Genomic DNA, 21,975 nt, shown 5'->3' with positions numbered 1-21,975 from the left:
GTGCAAAGAAGCCCATAGGAATGAATGGGAATTGCATGCCCAACAAGTACCAATAGGTACTTGTAAATTACGCATGCAATTTCAAGGGTGCAAGGGTTCCAAAAGGACACCCTGTTGCACCCCTGAAATGTGCATGTGTGCACATGTGGCGCACCTACATGCCCTAAGAGCATGTATGTGTGCCACATGGCACTTTGAAAAAAGCAAAAAAGTGCTTTTTTTTTAGGAAATCGCAAATTACCACCAACTTGAAGTTGATGGTAATTTGCGATTCCTTACAGCAATATCGCAATTTGCTATGCCTACTAGAATAGCATATATGGAATCGCAAATTGCGATTCTCTAAATGCATGCGCAAAATAGAAAATTGCAAATTTTGCGATTCTTTATTTTGCGAGTAGGTTTTTCTTTCCTACATTGCACACAGCTAAATTGCAATTAAGCTTGATACATCTGGCCTTTACTCCTTTTTTTAATCATGTTCCTTCCTGCACGCTCTTTTTTGTGCTTTCCCTAGGCTCATATATCAACATGCCGCCTGCTTCACGGATGCCGTGCATCATGTTTTGACCGGCATTTATATTAGGGCCATCTTATCTTTCAGCATTGCGTGCGCCAGGTAGACGTTAGTACCAGAGCATGCTTTAACCCTCTACACCTCAGCACAGAGCCCTCCAGGGCAGACGGCAACCAGAGCCAACACTCTGTCCTTTGTAATTTGTTAATTTGGTAATTTGTTATTCTGAACCTCCTGCATTGGAGTCTGTGCCTTACGTTGTACACTCCGATGGTCTCACGGCTAAACTGCTGCCTTTGGAGCTGGAAAACCAAGGTTCAAACCTTGGGGTCGACTCCACATCCTGTGATTCTGGACAAATCACTTAGAGGCATATTATCAAGGGGGGCGATAGGCACTTTTCGCCGGTTTAGCTGCCGTTTTCGGTGAAAATTCTATCGCCCTATTATCAAGCTGTCACTAACAGCAGTTAGCGACAGCTTGAAGGCGATAGGGAGCGGTTTGGGGCCCGCTTTGCATGTTAGCGATATTTATCGCTAATGACATGCAAAGTGGGCGTACCCAACCCGCTAGCGACTGAAAGCAGTCGATAACGTCGCATTCGCCTATTCACAAGGCTGGTGTAGCAATGGAAATATTCCCGCTATCGCCAAAAACTAACGCCTGCTCTGACCAGTTCTTAGCCATGTTAGCCAATGGGAGGTGGATAACATGGCTAGGAGCATTTTGTCGCTAATGCGAGAATATCGCTATATTCTCAGCGATATTCTCGCATTACGCCGCTATCGCTGGATATTTTAGCGCTATGGAGAAAAACGTTGCTAATAGCATGTTTTCTCCGCTAAAATATCCAGCGATAGGCAGCGATAAAAAAAAGTCGCTAAGCGCATTTAGAGATAAATATCGCTAGTTGTTAGTAATATGCCCCTTAATCTCCCCATTCCTACCCCAAAAAAAAATGAATGTGACCATGTGTAACTGGCACTCATGTAAAGCGCTCCAATACCTTCGGGTCGATTTTGCGCTATATAACTCTGCATAAGAACTGAGCTTTCTTAGGCACCTACCTCTCTCAGCTGCATGTTTTTCCGGTTTTCGGGAGTCGCCTGCACCCCGCAGGTGAAATCTTTGCTGGTTTCAGTCATTCAACATTAACATCCCCTAGGCATTTTATAGTACTTAAACCCAGATCTCACCGGCAAGTGGGAGGTAAATCTACGGTCTAAGGATTTCTCTCCCGGGATGCTTTTCCCACGTGCCTCCGGCTGCGCGTATCACACTTTCTTTATAGGAACCCTCTCTATCTTCACTCTTTTCGGGTTCCCCTTTTCCCACGTTCTACTGCTGCTCTGCCTGAATGCATTATATTACTATATACCAATGGTTACGCAGCCCGACATGTCAGGGACGTCTTCCACCGTGGCCTGAGAAATGTGTTACGTTCTGATGTTTGGGACACCCCGGAGCTCTAATATCGTCTTCTCCATGTAACCAAATTGTGTGAACCTGGACACATCCGCTTGTAGTCAGTTGCCTCGAATTCTTTCCCTAAATAACCAAAGCATGAAAGAGACCAGACCCCCCTCTCATATTACATGAATTCTTCTAAACACAGTGCATAATCCATAATTTGCAGTATGAAATGTAGCATTCACTTAAAACCTACAGACCCGTGGAAACAATATGCTTTATGGTGCCTACGGTAAAATAACCGACTGTTTAATAAATGATAAACCTTCACCTTCCAGATCTATTGCTCAACATCTTTTGGGCACTGGTTCCCATTCTGGTGTCGACTTCGTTCATAATTCAGAATTAGGGAGGAGATGGTGTGCTTTATTCTGAAATAGATTAGTGGGTGGTAGCCCGTCTAGAGCACCCACTGTGGACTAAAATGTCTTGTGGCACTAAGCAGGTGAATGCTTTTGGATATGCCTATGTATAGAGAGAATGGGCACACTATTTCAGCTATTAGCTGTAAACTGTAAACTGCGAATGAGGGCTCCTGGGGGTGGCATTCGCAGAATGTCCACCCCAGGGCAGCATCAGGCTAGTGGCACATTCCAGGACAGGTAAGTAGGTCCTGATTGGCTGGCATGTATCGCGAGTATCCTTCCGCTTCCTGTGACGTCAGACGCCAAGATTCAACGTTCACCTTCGTGTATGAAACCTTTATCGTCTTTTTTGGCTTCAAGTTGTATCCATAATAACCGAAGGCCACACCTACCGTAAAGCTTCGTTAGATGCTATATGACCAGGTCGTTCCTACTGCTTTGAACACGAGGCAATTATTATTAAATTTTCAGCTGCCTACGTCGGCCCGCGCTTTTTATACGAAACGCCCGAGGTCCTCCGTTTCAATTTGGAGTCGTTCTTGAGAATCTGTGAAGTTATCCCGCATCTTTTGACGATTTTTAGAAAAAGATGAAAGCTACAACACTCCATTCGGGCCATTCTATTCTATCTTCATTATCATGAAGCAGACATCCGTATAAATTGGGTCGACATTTCAGAGGAAGCGATAAAGTTGTGATTCTCATAACTTTGAAGATTATATTATCAAGTCGATTGCACTTTTCTGTGTATGAATTCACATGGACACCTCGAATGAAATAAAGTAATCTGTGGCTACTCCTGAAGAAGGCGCTAGCTCGCCAAAACGCGCATCGATAATTATGTGCCACTAGCCTTGATTATGTATTTTTACCTGTGTTTTTGTATGAACTATTAAAATGCTGTCAGTAAAGACAGAACTTTCCTTGCCTTGTAATTTTCCCATATACCACTGTGTAGACAAATATACGCAATTGCCTAGGTATTGTTTTTCCTCATTCATCTTTCCCTGATCTAGGAATTGAACTAACTAATGTTCAGGGGGTCCTTGATATATACATTGATTATACCGCGAGTCAGCTGGAATGGGAACATTAGGTTCGCAGTTAGTGAGGCATTAGAGTTTGAGGTAGGCATTTATGAAATGTTGTCCCACCTACCCAGTAAACAACAAGGGGGACAATGGGGGCTTGATAAAGGTCCACAGTACTTGCCCTGGGTAGAACTAGAAGACACAAGAGGTACGGTGTTCCTAGGTGGCAAGTTGGCCACCTGGTGAGTACTCAGAGTGGTGGGGAAGTGGGGAATACCTCCTTCCGGAACTAGGACCCTCACACTCCCAGCAAGCTAGGTGTCATGCTTCATCATATGGGTCTGCTCCTCGTCGAGCCAGCGCCTCAATGCTCAATGGGCACCCATAAAGGGGCTCTTTATCGGAGATCTTTTGTTCCTTGCCATATAGGTGCTGTGGGTGGGAGGGGCCTGGTAAGATGTAGATGTGGTGTGTGGGCTAAAACAGGTAAGAGAATCTTCTATAATAATTTTTATTCTGGAGAGGTCACAACCTGATTAAAAAGTAAAAGGAAGAAGGAGGGCGACTATTTTGTTTTAATCTGACAAAAATTACACTCTGAACCCTTAGTGGTCAACATGTTTCTCGCCTATAAAATGTTCTAAAAGATCAGTTGGCCATTCCTCAGGACCTAGAGACTAAATGAAAACTATCTACAGTGTGTGGTGTGGTTCTACATACCACTTCTTCTCTCAGTAGGACATTGCATCGGAGAAAAGCAGCCAACCTAGAGGACAAACAAAAAGGATCAAAAAACCAAATGGAGATATTGGTACATGGTCCTATTAATTCCAGTGGGTGTGTTTCACCGTACACAACCTCTTTGAATCTATACAAGTGATAAAAACAACGTGATTTCATGCATATCACATTCTAAGTGTGCCTTCCAATTGTATTTAGAATATAAAAACCTCTGGGTAACCAGTTAGAGTAATTGAACATCATGGTGAGTGTGTATCAGCTCACCTCTTAAGGATTCAAGTGCTGCTTCATCAGACCACTGCGGAGTATATGGACACTCAACGTAGTGTCACTGTTTATTAAAATGAAAAAACAAACAACAAAATATGCTGGGTGTGGGCTAGTAGGCACCACATTTAGTTGCTAAGGCCATGACTCTAGAGCAGCGTTTCCCAAACTGTGGTCCAGAGGGCAGAAAGGCACAAAAAACGAGGGAAAAACGAGTGGCACAGAGGGCAGTAGGGCACAAAAAAACGAGTGGAACAGAGGGCAGAAGGGCACAAAAAATGAGGGGGAAACGAGTGGAACAGAGGGCAGAAAGGCACAAAAAACGAGTGGAACAGAGGGCAGAAAGGCACAAAAAACGATTGGAACAGAGGGCAGAAGGGCACAAAAAACGAGGGGAAGCAAGTTGAACAGAGGGCAGAAAGGCACAAAAAATGAGTGCAACAGAGGGCAGAAAGGCACAAAAAACGAGGGAAAAACGAGTGGAACAGAGGGCAGAAAGGCACAAAAAATGAGTGGAACAGAGGGCAGTAAGGCACAAAAAACGAGGGAAAAACGAGTGGAACAGAAGGCAAAAGGGGCACAAAAACGAGGGAAAAACGAGTGGCACAGTTGGCAGACGGGCACAAAAAACAAATGGCACAGAGACAAAATACAGAATACAGAAATATAGGGGCAGCTAAGAACAGAAGGCAGAATGGGCAGAGAGGCACGGGGGCAGCGAGGGGAACAGAAGGGAAAACCGGGCAGAGACAGGGGGCAGCGAGGGGTACAGTAGGAAAGACCGGGCAGAGAGAGCACGGGGACAGCGAGGGGAACACAGGGAAGAAAAAGGGGCACGGACCACGTACAGGCAGCGGGGGAAGATAGACAACAGCAGTCACAGACACAACAATGAACATACAGGCAATACAATAAAAGCAATAAAACGTTGAAAGGCACATGTGTACAGGTTATTGTTACTTGGCAGGCAGGTAAAACTGGATGCAGCCAGGATCAGCAGTAGGATTTTCATGCTGCTGTCTGATTGCTCACTTTCCACAAGCCCTTGGGTACCACTAAATAATACACTGCTGTATGCATACATGTCCATGCCAATAGACCCAATTCAGGCTGTCTCCCTCTTGAAAATGCCTCTGCTTCAAAAGGCGTTTTTAAAAAGAAATTTAAATTGTACAAATTGCTTGGGGTTCCCGGCTTCCAGTAGTGATTCAGTGGGGGTCCCCAGGAGTCAAAAGTTTGGGAACCACTGCTATAGAGCATTCAAAATATATTCTAAATACAATTGGAAGGCACACTTAGAATTTGATATGCATGAAATCATGTTGTTTTATTCACTTGTATAGATTCAAAGAGGTTGTGTACGGTGAAACACACCCACTGGAATTAAAAGGACCATGTACCAATATCTCCATTTGGGTTGGAGGCATTCATACTAGCTTCGGACAGAGGGCAACAGGGGAGAGAGGAATGAGGCAGGAGGTAGGCAGGGGACGAAAGATAGTGGTTGGTGAGGAGCAGGGGTTAATTTGTGAAATAAAAAGTGCCAGGGCTCTCTTCAGGAGGCAGCACTAACAGGAGAAATGTGCTGGTGCAAACTGCCTCCTGACTAGAGCCCAGCGCTTATTAACCTGGAGAGGACTTAGCCTAATGCGTAGAGCTGCCAATTTGGGAGCTAGAGAACCCAGTTTGAGTCTTGGCGTGGCTCAACATCCTGTGAGTCTGGGGAAAATCATGTGCCTTCTAAATAAGTGTGTCCTTAACTGGTGCTACAAGCACTGGTGCTGAGGATTAGGTGCCGGTGCTGAGCACCGGAAAGCACAGACTCAAATTAAGCACTGGGGAGGGGGATTGGTTAGAACAATGTTGGGGAAGTTTATTGTGGGGAATTGTTTAAGGGCGGTGGGGTGATAGAATATGACTCTGTATTAGTGAGGCCTTACTTGCATATTTGGAATACATGAAACTGCTTACCTGTCCAATAAAGCGGCCTTTTACCCCATTTTGGTCTGTTGGAGTGCTTATTGCCCGATGCTCACTGCAGCTGCTCCCCCCCTCCATGTTTTTACTTTACTGGCCGCCAGAGCATGCTTTAGCCCTCTACACACCAGCACATAGCCATCCTTAGCAGACGGCAACCGACACCAACACACAGTTCCTTGTGTGCGTAATTTCAAAAACTTCTTTTGGAGAGATAGTAGGAACGTAGGCATGAGCTTCAGTGCTCCATTGCTGCCCTCCAGCACCAGGGCTCTATGCCTCGTGTTGAAGCTTCCCTGTTCATTTGCGGAGCATTCCCGCTCCGTACGCCTGTAAATCTACTTTAGGATTGTGCTGTGTTTACAACTCATACATCGTGCCAAATAGGGGTACATAACATGATTTTGCTCTATTGCACACGAGCATAACATTGCTTCAGCTGATGTGCGTTATATAATGAGATCGAGAACAATTCATTTTCAAGGTCAGGCTCAAAATCGTATAATTCACGTTATTTGTCCCTATACTGTTACTGATTTATTTGCGAAGCAAATAATGCTCTCTGGACATTTTGGCCTTCCACATTTGAAAGCACACTCAAAGCTATCCAACAAGAAACAACCACAGTTACCAAACTCCTTCACACACTAAACAAACGGTCACTTAATTTACTGCTCTCCCTTCCGCACTGTTGTTCCCCATAACTCCATAAAAACAAATTGTCACCATAAAAAACCATTAAAAGACTAGAAACAGAGGAAAGTTTTTACTTAAAAAAAATTATTAATACTTAAGTTGTTCACACATTTCTCTTTCCCCATATACTCAAAAGCTGCTTTGGCTTGCTTCGTGTTCGTGTTTTCATCTTGTTTTGCAGCTGAATGGGAAGCGTAAATTCGGCAGTGTGTTTTCCGTGCTCTGGTGCGTTGCTTCTGAGTATCAAAAGGAAGCACACAACTAGGAAGTGCTTGAAGAGGAAAGGTGACCTAAAAGATGTTACCCATCCACAGACTACATCCTCTTTCGTCCACAGACGACATCCTCCTCGGAGACCTGAATTTCCACCTTGAGAATGCTGACAACAGCACCTCCATTGCTCTGCTCGATAATCTCGCCAACCTCAGACTCACACAGCTCATCACGACCCCCACCCACTCCACTGGACACACACTCAACCCCATTCTCTCCGCCAGCAACCACGTCAGCTTCAGCCACACCACCGAACTCCACTGGACCGACCACCGCTGCGTCCATCGCTGCGTCCACTTCACCTTCAAGAAACCCACCACCACCCACAATGGATCCCCTACCGCAGCTGGAACAAGGTCACCGAAGACCAGCTCACTACCTCCCTCCTCCGAGACCCACCGACAAACACCACCGACACAGCCGCCAGCAATCTCAGGCAATGGGGCGACGACTGCGCCAACAGTCTTGCCCGATCAAAAAACCCTCAAACAGGTGCATAGACATAAAAGGCACCTGGTTCACCACTGACCTCCAGGAATTCAAGCGGACTTGCTGAAGACTCGAGAAAAAGTGGCGCCACTAACAAACACTGGACAACCACACAGCCACCAAAAGGACCTCCTTCAAGGAATGCATCAAAAACAATGCACACAACAGCAAAGAGCTCTTCAACATTGTGAAGGAACTCTCCAACCCCAGCTCCAGCTCCAATGACATCCCGCTGTTGCAAGACCTGCATGACTCCCTAGCCACCTTCTTTCACTGCAAGATCGCGGACATCCACAACAGCTTCAACACCCAGACCCTGATTACTACAGCGGACACTGCAGACTCATCACCCCCCAGCCTCACCAACCACCTGCTCTCCTGGACCCACGTCAACGATGATGACACCATCAAGACCATGAACACCATCCACTCCGGCTCACCAGCAGAACCCTGCCCTCACCACATCTTCAACAAAGCAAACCGCACCATCGCACCCCAACTCAGGAAGCTCTTTTGAGACCGCCACCTTCCCGGAAAGCTGGAAACACGCCGAGATCAACGCCCTACTCAAGAAACCCACAGCGGATCCAAAGGACCTCAAGAACTTCCGGCCCATATCCCTGCTCTCGTTCCCAGTGAAAGTCATCAAAATGATCGTCAACAGGCAACTGACCCACTTTCTTGAGGAAAACAACATCCTGGACCCGTCCCAATCTGGATTCCGCAGAAATCACAGCACCAAATCCTCCCTCATCGCTGCCACAGATGACATCAGGACCCTGCTGGATAACGACAAAACCGCGGCCCTCATCCTCCTGGACCTCTCGGCCGCACACATCCTACGCACATGGCTTCACGATGCAGGAATACGCAACAAAGCCCTAAACTGGACCATCTCTTTCCTCACCGACAGAACCCAGACGGTCGGCCTCCCCCCATTCCGCTCTGAGGCCACCAAGATCATCTGCGGCGTACCCAAGGTTCATCACTCAGCCCCACCCTTTGCAACGTCTACACGGCGCCGCTCGCCAACATCGTCCGCTCAAACAACCTCAACATCGTCTTCTACGCCGACGACATTCAACTGATCCTCTCACTCACCAAAAACACCGCCACCGCCAAAACCAACCTCCACAAATGAATGAAAGCCGTCACCAGCTGGATGCTGACCAGCTGCCTGAAACTTAACTTGGACAAGACAGGAAGTCCTCATCCTTGGATCCACCCACTCCGCCCGGGATGACTCCTGGTGGCCTGCCTCCATGGGAGCCACACCAACACCCACCGACCACGCACACAACCTGGGGGTCATCCTGGACTCATCGCTCTCAATGACCCAGCAGGTCGTCAACGCAGTCTCCTCCTCCTGCTTCAATACCCTCCTCATGCTCTGCAAGATTTACAGATGGATCCCCACTGGAACCAGAAAGACGGTAACACAGGCCCTCGTCAGCAGCAGACTGGAATACGGCAATGCCCTCTACGCAGGAACCATGGCCAAACTCCAAAAGAGACTCCAACGTGTACAGAACGCCTCTGGACGTGTCATCCTCGAAATACTCCACCACACCCACATCTCGGCCCACCTGATAGACCTTCACTGGCTCCCAGTCAACAAGAGGATCACCTTCAAGCTCCTCACCCACGCCCACAAAGCTCTCCACAATGCCGGACCAGCATACCTCAGCAAACGTCTCACGTCCCCCTAACCGCCTGCACCGGTCCGCCGACCTCGCCACCATCCCACGCATCCACTAAACCTCCATCAGTGGCAGATCCTTCTCCTAACTCGCTGCCAAGTCTTGGAACACCCTCCCCGCACAGCTGTGTCAGACTCAGCACCTGCTGACCATCAGGAGACTTCTCAAGACCTGGCTTTTCAAGCAGTAGCTGCACCCCCCAGCTCCTTGAGGCCCTCACGGGTGAGTATCGCGCCCTACAAATGTTTGATTGATTGATCCAGCATGGCTGGCTTTTGGCCAGTGCGACCGGTGCAGTCGCTCTGGGCGCTGACTTATGGAGGGGGCGCTGGCCTCATGGGGTGGGGGTACTGTGTTTAGCAATAACTTGTGATTGGAGATATGAGGACACTTTTGCTCAGTGGTAGTGAGGGAATCAAGGAGGCGGTCATAGGATATGGGGGCACCAAAAATAAACATCGCACTGGGTGCCACCAGCGCTAAAGCCATCCAGTGTTACAAATTGTGTGCAAATTAACTAGTAGGCACACCCCTGTAGTGCAGTGGTGACTGGTGACATTTGAAAGTGGCGAGGCATAAAACAATTGTACTTCACTGCGGCAAGTGTAGCGAGTGAGCCAGAACCACCTATTGGAGGCTCGGGGGGGTTTCTCCCCCCGCAAAATTTTTGAAAAAAGAGTGGGCAAATGGTGCATTTTCAAGCAAATTTGAGAAAGCAGGAAGGTGTCAACCACTCTGAGGTCTGATAACAAGGCACCGGAGCCAGACAGCAGGCAAAGCACTGCAATCTCAACAAACAGGCAGCTGAAATGAAATGAAAAATTGCATTTGTATAGCGCATAACTGCCCTGAGGCCTCGCAGCGCTTGAAGATAAAATGGTTTAGCGCAGGCTCAGGGCAGATCAGCAGGATTTAGCAAACAAATGCGTTTTCAAGGCCTTTCTGAACGAAAGGAGGTTGCTATTTCCTCGGATGGCAAAGGGGAGGGCGTTCCAAAGTCTGGTCGCCGAATGGGAAAAAGAACGGCCACCCCAACGGGCTTTATTAATTTTAGAGGAGGTGGCCAACTGCAGAGTACCAGACCGAAGGGGGCGTGTAGGGACATAAGGCGTGACCAGAGGGTGCAGAATCGCTGGGCCTACACGATGAAAGGATTTGTGCATAATGCACAGAGCTTTAAACTGCACTCTGGCAGTCATTGGGAGCCAATGGAGGTCCCTCAGAGCCTTCCTCGCCGACTGCCGACGGGACAGATTGAACAGTAGGCGGGCCGCACAGTTTTGTGTGACCTGGAGCCTCTGAAGAACCGAAGCCGGTGCTCCCAGATAGAGAGCGTTCCCATAATCCAGGCGGGAGAGAATCAGGGCCTGGACCATGATCCTCCTCGCCTGGAAAGGGAGCAAAGGGAGCACCCGCCGGAGCATCCTCATGAGTCCGAAGCAAGTGGCCGCTCGAACATTATGTCACCCACTCTGTGGGTCTGGTGGCTCAGTGGACTAACGCATCCATTTCAGGGCCCTGTGTTTGACCTCATGGTCACTGGTTCAAATCCCAGCGGGTCCACTCAGCCTTTCATCCACCTGAGGTCGATAAAATGAGTACCATTGAGTTGGGTAACAATAATCATCTGTTATTCAGCGCCAAGATGCCTAAGGGTGAACGTGCGCTTTACAAACACACATGTTATGTTATCACTGCTAGAGAGACTCAGCAAGAGATGCCATAGGGAAAGTACCTGCAAAGGCCGGAAATGTACAACTGACCAATCAGCTTAACAACAACAGCACAGTCCTGTGGAGCGCTCATCCTTACACACAACAAAAAACAAAGACGTTTATCTGGCCCGCCACCTGGAAGACAACAACATTTTGGACCCGTCTCAGTCCGGATTCAGACGAAACCACATCACCGAGACAGCCCTCATCGCCGCCACAGCACCGAGACAGCCCTCATCGCCGCCACAGACGACATCAGGCGCCAACTAGACAACAGCGTAACATCAGCCCTCATACTCCTGGACCTGTCAGCCGCCTTTGACACGGTCTGCCATCACACTCTAAAAACACACCTCCTAGAAGCTGGAATCCAAGAGAAGGCCCTTGACTGGACCACGTCCTTCCTCTCCGACAGAACCCAGAGCATCCACCTCCCACCCTTCCGATCCAAAGCCATCGACATCATCTGCGGCATCCCCCAGGGCTCATCCCTCAGTCCGACGCTGTTCAACGTCTACATGGCCCCCCTCGCACTAGTGGCCCGCCATCACAACCTCAACATCATCTCCTACGCCGACGACACCCAGCTCATCCTCTCCCTCACCAAGGACCCACACACCGCCAAAACCAACCTCCACAAGGGAATGAAGGCCGTAGCCAACTGGATGAGGAACAGCTGTCTGAAGCTGAACTCGGACAAAATGGAGGTCCTCATCCTCGGTCCCACCCCCTCAGCCTGGGACGACTCCTGGTGGCCTACCACACTGGGAACAGCACCGACACCCACCGACAATGCACGCAACCTAGGATTCATCCTCAACTCCTCCCTCTCCATGTCTAAACAGGTCAACGCCGTCTCCTCCTCCTGCTGCGACACCCTCTGCATGCTACGCAGGATTTAAAAGTGGATCCCGATCGAAACAAGAAGAACGGTGACACAGGCCCTCGTCAGCAACAGAATGGACTACGGTAACGCACTTTACGCAGGAATCCCAGACAAACACCGGCGATGACTACAACGCATCCAAAACGCCTCCGCCCGACTGATCGTCAACGTCCCCCACCGCAGCCACATCACCCCCCTCCTGAGAGACCTACACTGGCTCCCCGTCGACAAGAGGATCACCTTCAAGCTCCTCACCCACGCACACAAGGCACTCGACAACACCGGACCAGCCTACCTGAACAGCAGCAAAATACACAAGATGTTGGACGGAATGTTGCACAATGGCAAAACATTCACCCCCAGTCACAGATCTGGGTTTAATCCATCGTTATTTAGCTCACCAAGCCACCCCAGTTCAGACATGGCCATATGCAAATCAGTCTTGACCCTGTGCCTCATGGGAACAGTCCAGCCCGAACTGCCAAGCCATGTCTTTCCTGGACCGGAATCAAGCATCCTAGGACCAGTTTCTAGCTATCAGCCGTCTTCAGCCAGGATAGCTTGACTCCAGTGGCTTAGTGACAAAGGGACCCACGTCTGGGCATACCTTTCCCACATAGGGTGAACAGCAAAACACACAAGATGATGGACGGAATGTTTCACAATGGCAAATCATTCACCCCCAGTCACAGATCTGGGTTTAATCCATCGTTATTTTGCTCACCAAGCCACCCCCGTTCAGACATGGCCATGTGCAATTCAGTCTTGACCCTGTACCTCATGGGAACAGTCCAGCCCGAACTGCCAAGCCATGTCTTTCCTGGACCGGAATTAAGCCTCCTAGGACCGGTTTCTGGCTATCAGCCGTCTTCAAAGCAAAACCAAAGGTGGTGATGGACGGGGCGTTGACAATACAAACACTCACCCCCAGTCCACTGATCTGGGTTTATTCCATCACCGTTCTTTAGCCCACTCTGCCACCCCAGTTCAGATATGGCCATATGCAAATCAGTCTGACCCTGTGCCTCATGGGAACAGTCCAGCCCGAACTGCCAAGCCATGCCTTCCCTGGGCGGGAAACAAGCTTCCGAGGACCGGTTTCTGGCATTACAGCCGTCTTCAGCCAGTTCAGACATGGCCATATGCAAATCAGTCTTAACCCTGTGCCTCACGGGAACAGTCCAGCCCGAACTGCCAAGCCATGTCTTACCTGGACCGGAATCAAGCATCTTAGGACCGGTTTCTGGCTATCAGCCGTCTTCAGTCAGGATAGCTTGACTCCAGTGGCTTAGTGAGCAAGGGACCCACGACTGGGCATACCCTTCCCACATAGGATGAACAGCAATACACACAAGATGATGGACGGAATGTTGCACAATGGCAAAACATTAACCCCCAGTCACAGATCTGGGTTTAATCCATCGTTATTTTGCTCACCAAGCCACACCAGTTCAGACATGGCCATATGCAAATCAGTCTTGACCCTGTGCCTCATGGGAACAGTCCAGCCGGAACTGCCAAGCCATGTCTTTCCTGGACCGGAATCAAGCATCCTAGGACCGGTTCTGGCTATCAGCCGTCTTCAGCCAGGATAGCTTGACTCCAGTGGCTTAGTGAGCAAGGGACCCACGTCTGGGCACACTCTTCGCACATAGGGTGAACAGCAAAACACACAAGATGATGGACGGAATGTTGCACAATGGCTGTGTTCAAACTGGAATGGCATGGTGAGCAAAAAAACGATGGATTTAGGCCCAGATCTCTGCACTGGGGTGAATGTATGACATTGTTCTGCATTCTGTCCATCATCTGTTGTTTTTGCATTTGTCACCCCGAGTGGGACGGGTATGCTCAGACGTGAGTCTCGTGCTCTCCATGCCACTGGAATCAAGCTATCCAGGCTGATGAGGGCTGAAAGACCGAAACCGGTCCTTGGATACTTGTTTCCAGTCCAGGGAGGACCTAGCTTGGCAGTTCGGGCTGGACTGTTCTATGGAGCACAGGGTCAAGACTGATTTGCACACGGCTGGGTTCAAACTGGAATGGCATGGTGAGCAAAAAACGATGGATTTAGGCCCAGATCTCTGTACTGGGGTGAATGTATGACATTGTTCTGCATTCTGTCCATCATCTGTTGTTTTTGCATTTGTCACCCCGAGTGGGACGGGTATGCTCAGACGTGAGTCTCGTGCTCTCCATGCCACTGGAATCAAGCTATCCAGGCTGATGAGGGCTGAAAGCCCGAAACCGGTCCTTGGATACTTGTGTCCAGTCCAGGGAGGACCTAGCTTGGCAGTTCGGGCTGGACTGTTCCCATGGGGCACAGGGTCAACACTGATTTGCATATGGCTGGGTTCAAGCTGGAATGGGACGGTGAGAAAAAAAAATGATGGATTTAGGACCAGATCCTTGTACTGGGGTGAATGTATGACATTGTTCTGCATTCTGTCCATCACCTGTTGTTTTTGCATTTGTCACCCCGAGTGGGACGGGTATGCTCAGACGTGAGTCCCGTGCTCTCCATGCCACTGGAATCAAGCTATCCAGGCTGATACGGGCTGAAAGCCCGAAACCGGTCCTTGGAAGCTTGTTTTTAGTCCAGGGAGGACCTGGCTTGGCAGTTTGGGCTGGACTGTTCCCATCGGTCACAGGGTCAAGACTTATTTGCATATGGCTGGGTTCAAACTGGAATGGCATGGTGAGCAAAAAAACAATGGATTTAGGCCCAGATCTCTGTACTGGGGTGAATGTATGACATTGTTCTGCATTCTGTCCATCACCTGTTGCATTTACCTCAACAGCAGACTCAGCTTCCACACCCCCACCCACCAGCTCCGCTCCGCCAGCCTCGCCGCCGTCCCCTGCATCCAACGAACGACTTCCGGTGGCAGATCCTTCTTCTACCTCGCCACCAAGACCTGGAACACCCTCCCCACCCACCTACGGCAGACCCAAGACCTACTCTCCTTTAGAAAACTCCTCAAGACCTGGCTCTTTGAGCAGTAGCCCCCCCTCCCCCTCCCCTCAGCACCTTGAGACCTTCACGGGTAAGTAGCGCGCTTTACATGTATGCTGATTGATTGATTGATTGATTGGGGCAACCTTCTCTTAATTTGACATTAACAATCATGATCCATTAGCACTGTTGACAAATTGCCCCGTTCCGAGTGCAAATGTCTTCACTCATTGTTACAATGCATTCAATCTGGCACCATAGATAATACGACTTTTCTGTCACTTTGTAAGCAGCAATCCATTATATCCAATCAGCAATGCATAAACAACCATTCAATAAACAAATGCCTAATTTCATTTAACTGCAAGAAAACACCTTGGATTTCATGGGGGCAGTGAGCAGACATTGTAGACCTATATGGGGGGGTTAGATTTAAATTAATACATGCACTGCCTGATATTCAACACATGTTCTTTCATGAAATGGTACGGCCCTAAAAGAGGGCTACTGATTTATTTCTCCAGCACTGGCACTTCCGTTTCTCCCATAAAAGTTTGATGCATGCTAGGATTTGTGCACACCTGGAATAGGATGGGTGGTTTGTCATGAACACACCAACGGGTCGTGGAGAGACGAGACACCTTGCTCAATGCATCCCTGCAGACGCACACGGCTCTCAGAGAGAGGCGGCTGACAAGAGCTGGGCCAGCAGGCAGCTGCCTCACATCACACACAGGGTCCTGGGTCTCTCCTGTCGGCTGGTGCTCACAACCCAGTGCGCAGAGAGCCCTCCCGACCTGATGTGCATAGTCCCAGTGCACAAGAAGCTGGTGCACAAAGAGCCGTCCGGACCTGCTGGTGCATACTCCCCGTTCACAAGAGGCTGTTGCACAGAGAACCTTCCCTGCCTGGTGGTGCATACTCCCCGTGCACACAAAGCTAGTGTAACCTTCCCTGCTGGTGCACACAGTCTAGTGCAAGCCAAACTTGTACAAAAGCCATTTCCACCTTCTGCACACACCCCTCCGATGGGGTCGCTAAACCAGAGAGAGGGCACCTCCAGCTTGCATGCTTTTGTCCACATGGCACCCTTCCAGTTCTAACCCATGGAGAGACAAGTCGGTTCACAAAGAGCGAAGGCAGCCTGCACCCACACCTGGGAAGGAAGCACTTGGCTGATCGAAGCATTTCCCGGCGCAAACCCAGGGAAGAGAGCGCTGGTCAGGGCGAGCCTCTCTACTGCATATCCCGTTCAGTATGAAGGTTTGGCTTACGGCACCCCTAAAACCTCCTGCTCAGGGAAAGAGGCGTTTTGTCAGAGAAAAACACCCCAGACTGGGGTTACCAAGCGCAAGGGGTACACCTTCACTTCTGCCCCCAGCGAGCCCGTAGTCAGGTGATGTATGATGCCGCCTTTGCTCCAGTGTTTTAGACTGTTCTGATGTTATTGTGTTGGCTCTGTTTTCGCTTTTCATAGATATAAAAAGAATTCGTATTATCCCTTCTTCCCCTCACATTCACCGGAGACCAATGTAGTTTAGGAAAATAACTTTTTTTAACATTAAAGTCATATCTTAAGGGGACTCACCCTGTTACCCACTGTTGTTGGCGCGGCTGGCACACCAGAGGACACTTTTTAAAAAGTGTGTTAGAAGGGCATTCATTTGAAAGGTCTAACGCACGGGTACTCATAGTACGGCTCGCGGGCCCCCAGCAGCCCGGCAACCTTCCTTGGCGGCCCACGGATCTTTCAGACATCACACCTCTGTTCTTTTTCTTATTTTTCAAAGAGTATCAGCAAACAGATTCTGCTTTATGGGGCGGGCGATTCCAGCAATAGTCAGGGTGGAGCTGCAGGGGTGCTAAGAAGAGGTCAAAGACAACAAAGCCTCATTAACGAGTGAATGATCTTTTAAAGAACTGTGAAGTACTCGGGTGCGGCTGTGGGTGTGCCAGGGAAGCTGTCTCCACCTGGGCTGCCACACACACAGGGTGAGATGACAGAGGGTGACAGAGGGCAGCAGGGAGTGAGAGCTGGGACGGGGCAGATAGATGAGGCAGAGACATGGAGAAACAGACAGGTAGGCAGGGAGACAGAGACAGGGAGACAGAGACACAGAGAGACAGGGAGACAGAGAGACAGGGAGACAGAGAGTCAGGGAGACAGAGTCAGGAAGACAGAGAGAGTCAGACAGAGACAGGAGACAGAGACAGGGAGACAGAGACAGAGAGACAGAGACAGGGAGACAGAGAGACAAGAGATAGAGAGAGGGAGACAGAGACAGGGAGACAGGGAGACAGAGACAGGGAGACAGAGACTGGGAGACAGAGAGACAGGGAGACAGATAGAAAGAGACAGGTAGACAGAGACAGAGACAGGGAGACAGAGAGATAGACAGGGATACAGAGAGACAGGGAGACAGAGACAGGGAAACTGATACAGGGAGACAGAAACAGGGAGACAGAGACTGGGAGACAGACAGAGACTGACAGTCAGAGACAGACAGAGACAGACAGACAGAGACAGACAGACAGAGGGAGGGAGACAGGGGGAGGGAGATAGGGGGAGGGAGTCAGGGGAGACAGAGGGAGGGAGAGGGAGACAGACAGAGGGATCTAGACGGAAGGAGATAGAGGGAGGGAGACAGAGGGATGGAGACAGAGACAGACAGAGGAAGACAGAGGGAGACAGAGAGAGGGAGGGAGACAGAGGGAGGTGTCAGGAATCGTCTCAGCCGCGTCTGCCTAACATTTAAAACTTCATTTCCCAGAAGGCTTCAGCCGGGTGCAGCAGATAAATAGTGGGCGGAGCCTTAGCACGTTGTGCGTGATTCTGTTTTCGTTCGCCTGCACCGTTCCAGCCCCTGGTGAGCATCTTGCTGTTTCAGGTTCTTTCTGATCTGTGTTACGCTGGAGAGGTACGGAGAGCGCTTCCGCCGAGAACGCTTGTTTTCCTTTCGGCGCATGGAGAGCGGGAGGGGCTCTGCTTTCAGCGCTGCTGGTGTGAGGCAGAGAGACTTCTCCTTCATTATCTGTTCGGGGTGAGTGACGAGGGCGGAATGCGGAGGTCGGTTCCTCGCATTACCGTCACGAATGGAGAGCCTTAAGGGACATTTCAATCGTGGAGGGTGGTAGTATTTGCTACGCCTTGCCGTGATAGTGAGTCATTTGTGGAGTACAAGTACCAAGGCGGAGGACAATGGTAGAAGTACTACATCTTGCCGTATTTGGGGGGACATTATTAAAGGAGTATGGATCCATGAATTAATACTGGCTATACAACATAGAACATTTAAGTGCCAAAGCGGAGAACGGTGGTGAGGTCAACTACGTTCTACCGTGTTTGGAGTTTGTTTGTATCTAAGGAACTGTACTTTAGATTGTGTGGTTTTGTGGGGATCTACAAGATGACAATGCAATGTTTTAAACTTCATTATTTGTTTGGGTCTCTACCTGATGCTATTGAGAAACTATCAAATGCTGGGAGAGCACCCCCTTCTGTATTCATTTGAAAGGGGACAGACAGGGTAGGTTCCCAGAGTCCTTATCTCCCTATTCGGTATATTCATTCGCCCCATTGCCAGCCTTAACTTGTATGTTTGTGTTCCGTAGGGAGAAGAGTCATATGAGTTCTTTCGACTTCTATGTTGTGATTGGGAGCATAGAGAAAGGCCTTCAGGTGAATAGGTCTTGCCTTAGTGAGAATTCATGAGAGTAGTTGTTTATGCAAGTGCACATTCATAATCGTGTGTTTTCTTTTACAGCCTCCCTTTCCCTGCTGTTCCCTTCCCTACCCGTCCCTCGCTCGATCGCTCGAACACCCTGTGTATGGCAATATCAGGGTGTTGGTGAGGTCAGGAGGTGGACATTCTTGCTACATCCTGGATCCCGCGGAGTGTGTCCTGACAAAATCACGTACCCAAGTATTCCACTCCGCCCGGGCCAGGGGTAGCAAGCATGGCCTCCATGGAAGATGTGCTGCATGCCTTAGTTTTGGTGCAGCAGGAATTGGCGGTCTCTAAGGCAGAGACTGCCGCATTGAAGGATAAGGTTGAACAACTTAGCAGGAACCCCTTTAATGCCTCTTCATCCGCGTCATCCATTAATGTTACAGTGCCCCTCCCATTCCTTTGGCCAATCCTGAGCGCTACTCTGGGGATCCGAGAAAGATACAGGTGTTTTTAACACAAGTGTTGTTACACTTCTCTTGCAAGCCTGCTTATTTCCCTAACAACCACTCACGTGTTGCTTTTGCCATCTTGTACCTAGTAGGGGATACGGCCAACTGGGCAGTACCATTGGTAAAGAACAATGATGCCATATTATCGGATTGGAATGCTTTTAGAACTGAGTTTGAGAAAGTGTTCGACAGACGAGCCACAACCTTTAGTGCCGATAGAGAGTTGTTGGAATTAAGACAGGGTAGGGGAGAGCTAATTACCTATATGACATCTTTTAACCGTTTGGTGGCAGAAGCAGAGTGGCCTGAGGAGAAGCGGATGTCCCTTTTCTACCAAGGGTTGCGGGAGGAGTTGAAAGTAGTTGTGGCGCAGATTGATCCTCAGCCCACATCCTATGTGGACATGGTTAACTTAACATTAAGACTGGATAGCCGCTTGTCAGAGAGAAGAGGTGATAGGCGGAAGTGGGAAAGGGGTTACTATAGACCTGACAGTGTGACACGTAAGGCAGTAGGAACACCTGAGGTACCTTCCGAGCCTATGGAGATAGGGGCCATCAGACCTCGTTTGTCCAGAAAAGAAAGAGAGAGTAGACGGGTCCAGGGCCAATGCATGTACTGCGGAAAAAAGGGACATTATGTAAGAGAGTGTCCATCCAAACCAAAGAACTCCAACCCTTGGAACCGAAACAAGAGATTAGCAGTATCAGCCACGAGTGCAGAGATAGAGAACCGGGCAGGTCTACACAGGAGGCGGATACGAGACAGGACTGGAAACTTACTTCTCTTTCTACCATTGGGGTGGGTGAGACTGAGTCGCATGTAGTGATTCCTATGACATTGGAATGCAGGAATGAATGCCACCAGATTCTGGTTATGTTAGACTCCGGGCAACCGGCAACTTTATAGACGATGGGTTGGCTACACGTTTGCAGTTACCTAGAGTAGCTAGAGTTAACCCGGAGGAGGTCTTGGCAGTCGATGGTCAGCCTTTAAAATCAGGGCGTATCACAGAAAAGACTAGCGAGATTGTGCTATCTGTGGAAGTCATGGGGGAGCAACACGTCGACAAATTGTTGTTGAATATCATTGAAGCCCCTCAGTATGAGGTTATATTAGGTATGCCATGGCTAAGATACCCTAACCCAACTATTGATTGGACAACCGAAACCCTTCAGTTCTTGTCAGAGACCTGTAAAGACCATTTCTTTCCCTGTGTTACATCTCAGGTAGCTCTGTTATCCTCTCCGTTTTTTGTGGCCACCGCAGTAGAGAAAGCAGTGGAACTGCCAAAGGACTATGCATCTTATGGGGATGTGTTCAGTGAAACCAAAGCGGAATCGCTGCCCCCTCATAGGGACTACGACTGCCGTATCCATTTACTTGAGGGGGCTACCATTCCTTCTTGCAGGGTGTATGCTTTATCAGTGCCCGAAACCACACATTTGAGAGAACACATTGACCACTATGTGAAGATAGGGTTCATATGTCCTTCCCGTTCCCCTGCAGGCTCTCCTTTGTTTTTTATTGCGAAAGCAAATGGGGATTTACGGGTGTGTGGGGATTACCGCATGCTGAATAGAAACACCATTCGGAACAGGTATCCACTTCCTCTCATTTCAGTGCTCCTTGACCAAGTGAGGGAAGCGAAGATTTACACCCGGTTGGATCTGAGGGGAGCTTATCACTTGGTCAGGGTGCGAGAGGGGGACGAATGGAAAACGGCCTTCAAGACGCGCTATGGTCTTTATGAGTATTTGGTTATGCCGTTTGGGCTGCGCAAAGCCCCGGCGGCATTCCAATACTTCATAAACGATGTATTGAAGGACTTTGTGGATCACTTTGTGGTGGTCTACATAGATGATATCTTGGTCTATTCGATGGATGAGTCATGTCACACTAATCAAGTATGTCAGGTGTTGGAGAAGATTCGCTAGCATAGGCTCTATGTGAAACTGAGCAAATGTGAATTCGGAGTAACAGAGGTGGAGTTCCTGGGGGTCTACACATGTCCGAGCGGAAAGTACAAGCTGTGCAGGAATGGCCTGTTCCCAACAATGTGAGGGAAGTCCAAAGTTTTCTTGGATTTGCGAATTATTATCGCAGGTTTATCCTGCATTTTTCGCAAGTAGCAGTTCCCCTTACACAGTTACTGAAAAAAGGAAGGCCTTTTGTGTGGTCGAGCGAAGCAGGGGAGGCGTTTGCATACCTAAAAAGGCTTTCATCACTGCTCCAGTGCTCGCTCATCCTATTCTGAATCATCCGTTTATAGTGGAGGCTGATGCTTCGGATGAGGCCATCGGAGCGGTATTGTCCCAGAGAGATCATAACACAGGACAGCTCCATCCGGTAGCTTATTTGTCCAAAAAACTGAGCCCGGCCGAACACAATTATACCACAGCCGAGAAAGAACTCTTGGCTATAAAGAAAGCATTTCAGGAGTGGAGGCATTACTTGTGGGGGGCCTGTCACACCATCACTGTATATACAGACCACCGCAATCTGCAATACATGAAGGCAGCCAGACACCTCACTCAGAGACAGATGCGGTGGATGCTCTACTTAGCGGAGTTCGATTTTGTGGTAACCTTTAGACCAGGCAGTGAAAATCGTAAGGCAGACGCCTTATCCAGACAGGAAACCTCAGAGAACTACACCAAAGAATCAGCGCAGGCCATAATCTCCCCTGTGAAGGTGATCTGTGTGTTAAGA

At 49.2% G+C, this 21,975-nt stretch overlaps 1 protein-coding gene across 1 annotated transcript in view; it reads left to right on the top strand.

The window, feature by feature from the left end:
* Positions 1-18,795, top strand: part of LOC144752643 (endogenous retrovirus group PABLB member 1 Env polyprotein-like) — a 62,607-nt gene extending 43,812 nt beyond the window's left edge. The window contains exon 2 of the mRNA XM_078640523.1: positions 18,696-18,795. Within this exon, the coding sequence (XP_078496649.1) occupies positions 18,696-18,795 (100 nt within the window). The remainder of the gene's footprint in view (positions 1-18,695) is intronic.
* Positions 18,796-21,975: the final 3,180 nt, after the last annotated feature.

This window comes from Lissotriton helveticus, chromosome 5_1, assembly GCF_964261635.1.
Source record: "Lissotriton helveticus chromosome 5_1, aLisHel1.1, whole genome shotgun sequence".
Lineage (NCBI taxonomy): Eukaryota > Metazoa > Chordata > Amphibia > Caudata > Salamandridae > Lissotriton > Lissotriton helveticus.
The sequence above is the reverse complement of the archived record's forward strand: the minus strand, read 5'-3'. Positions and strand labels throughout refer to the sequence as shown.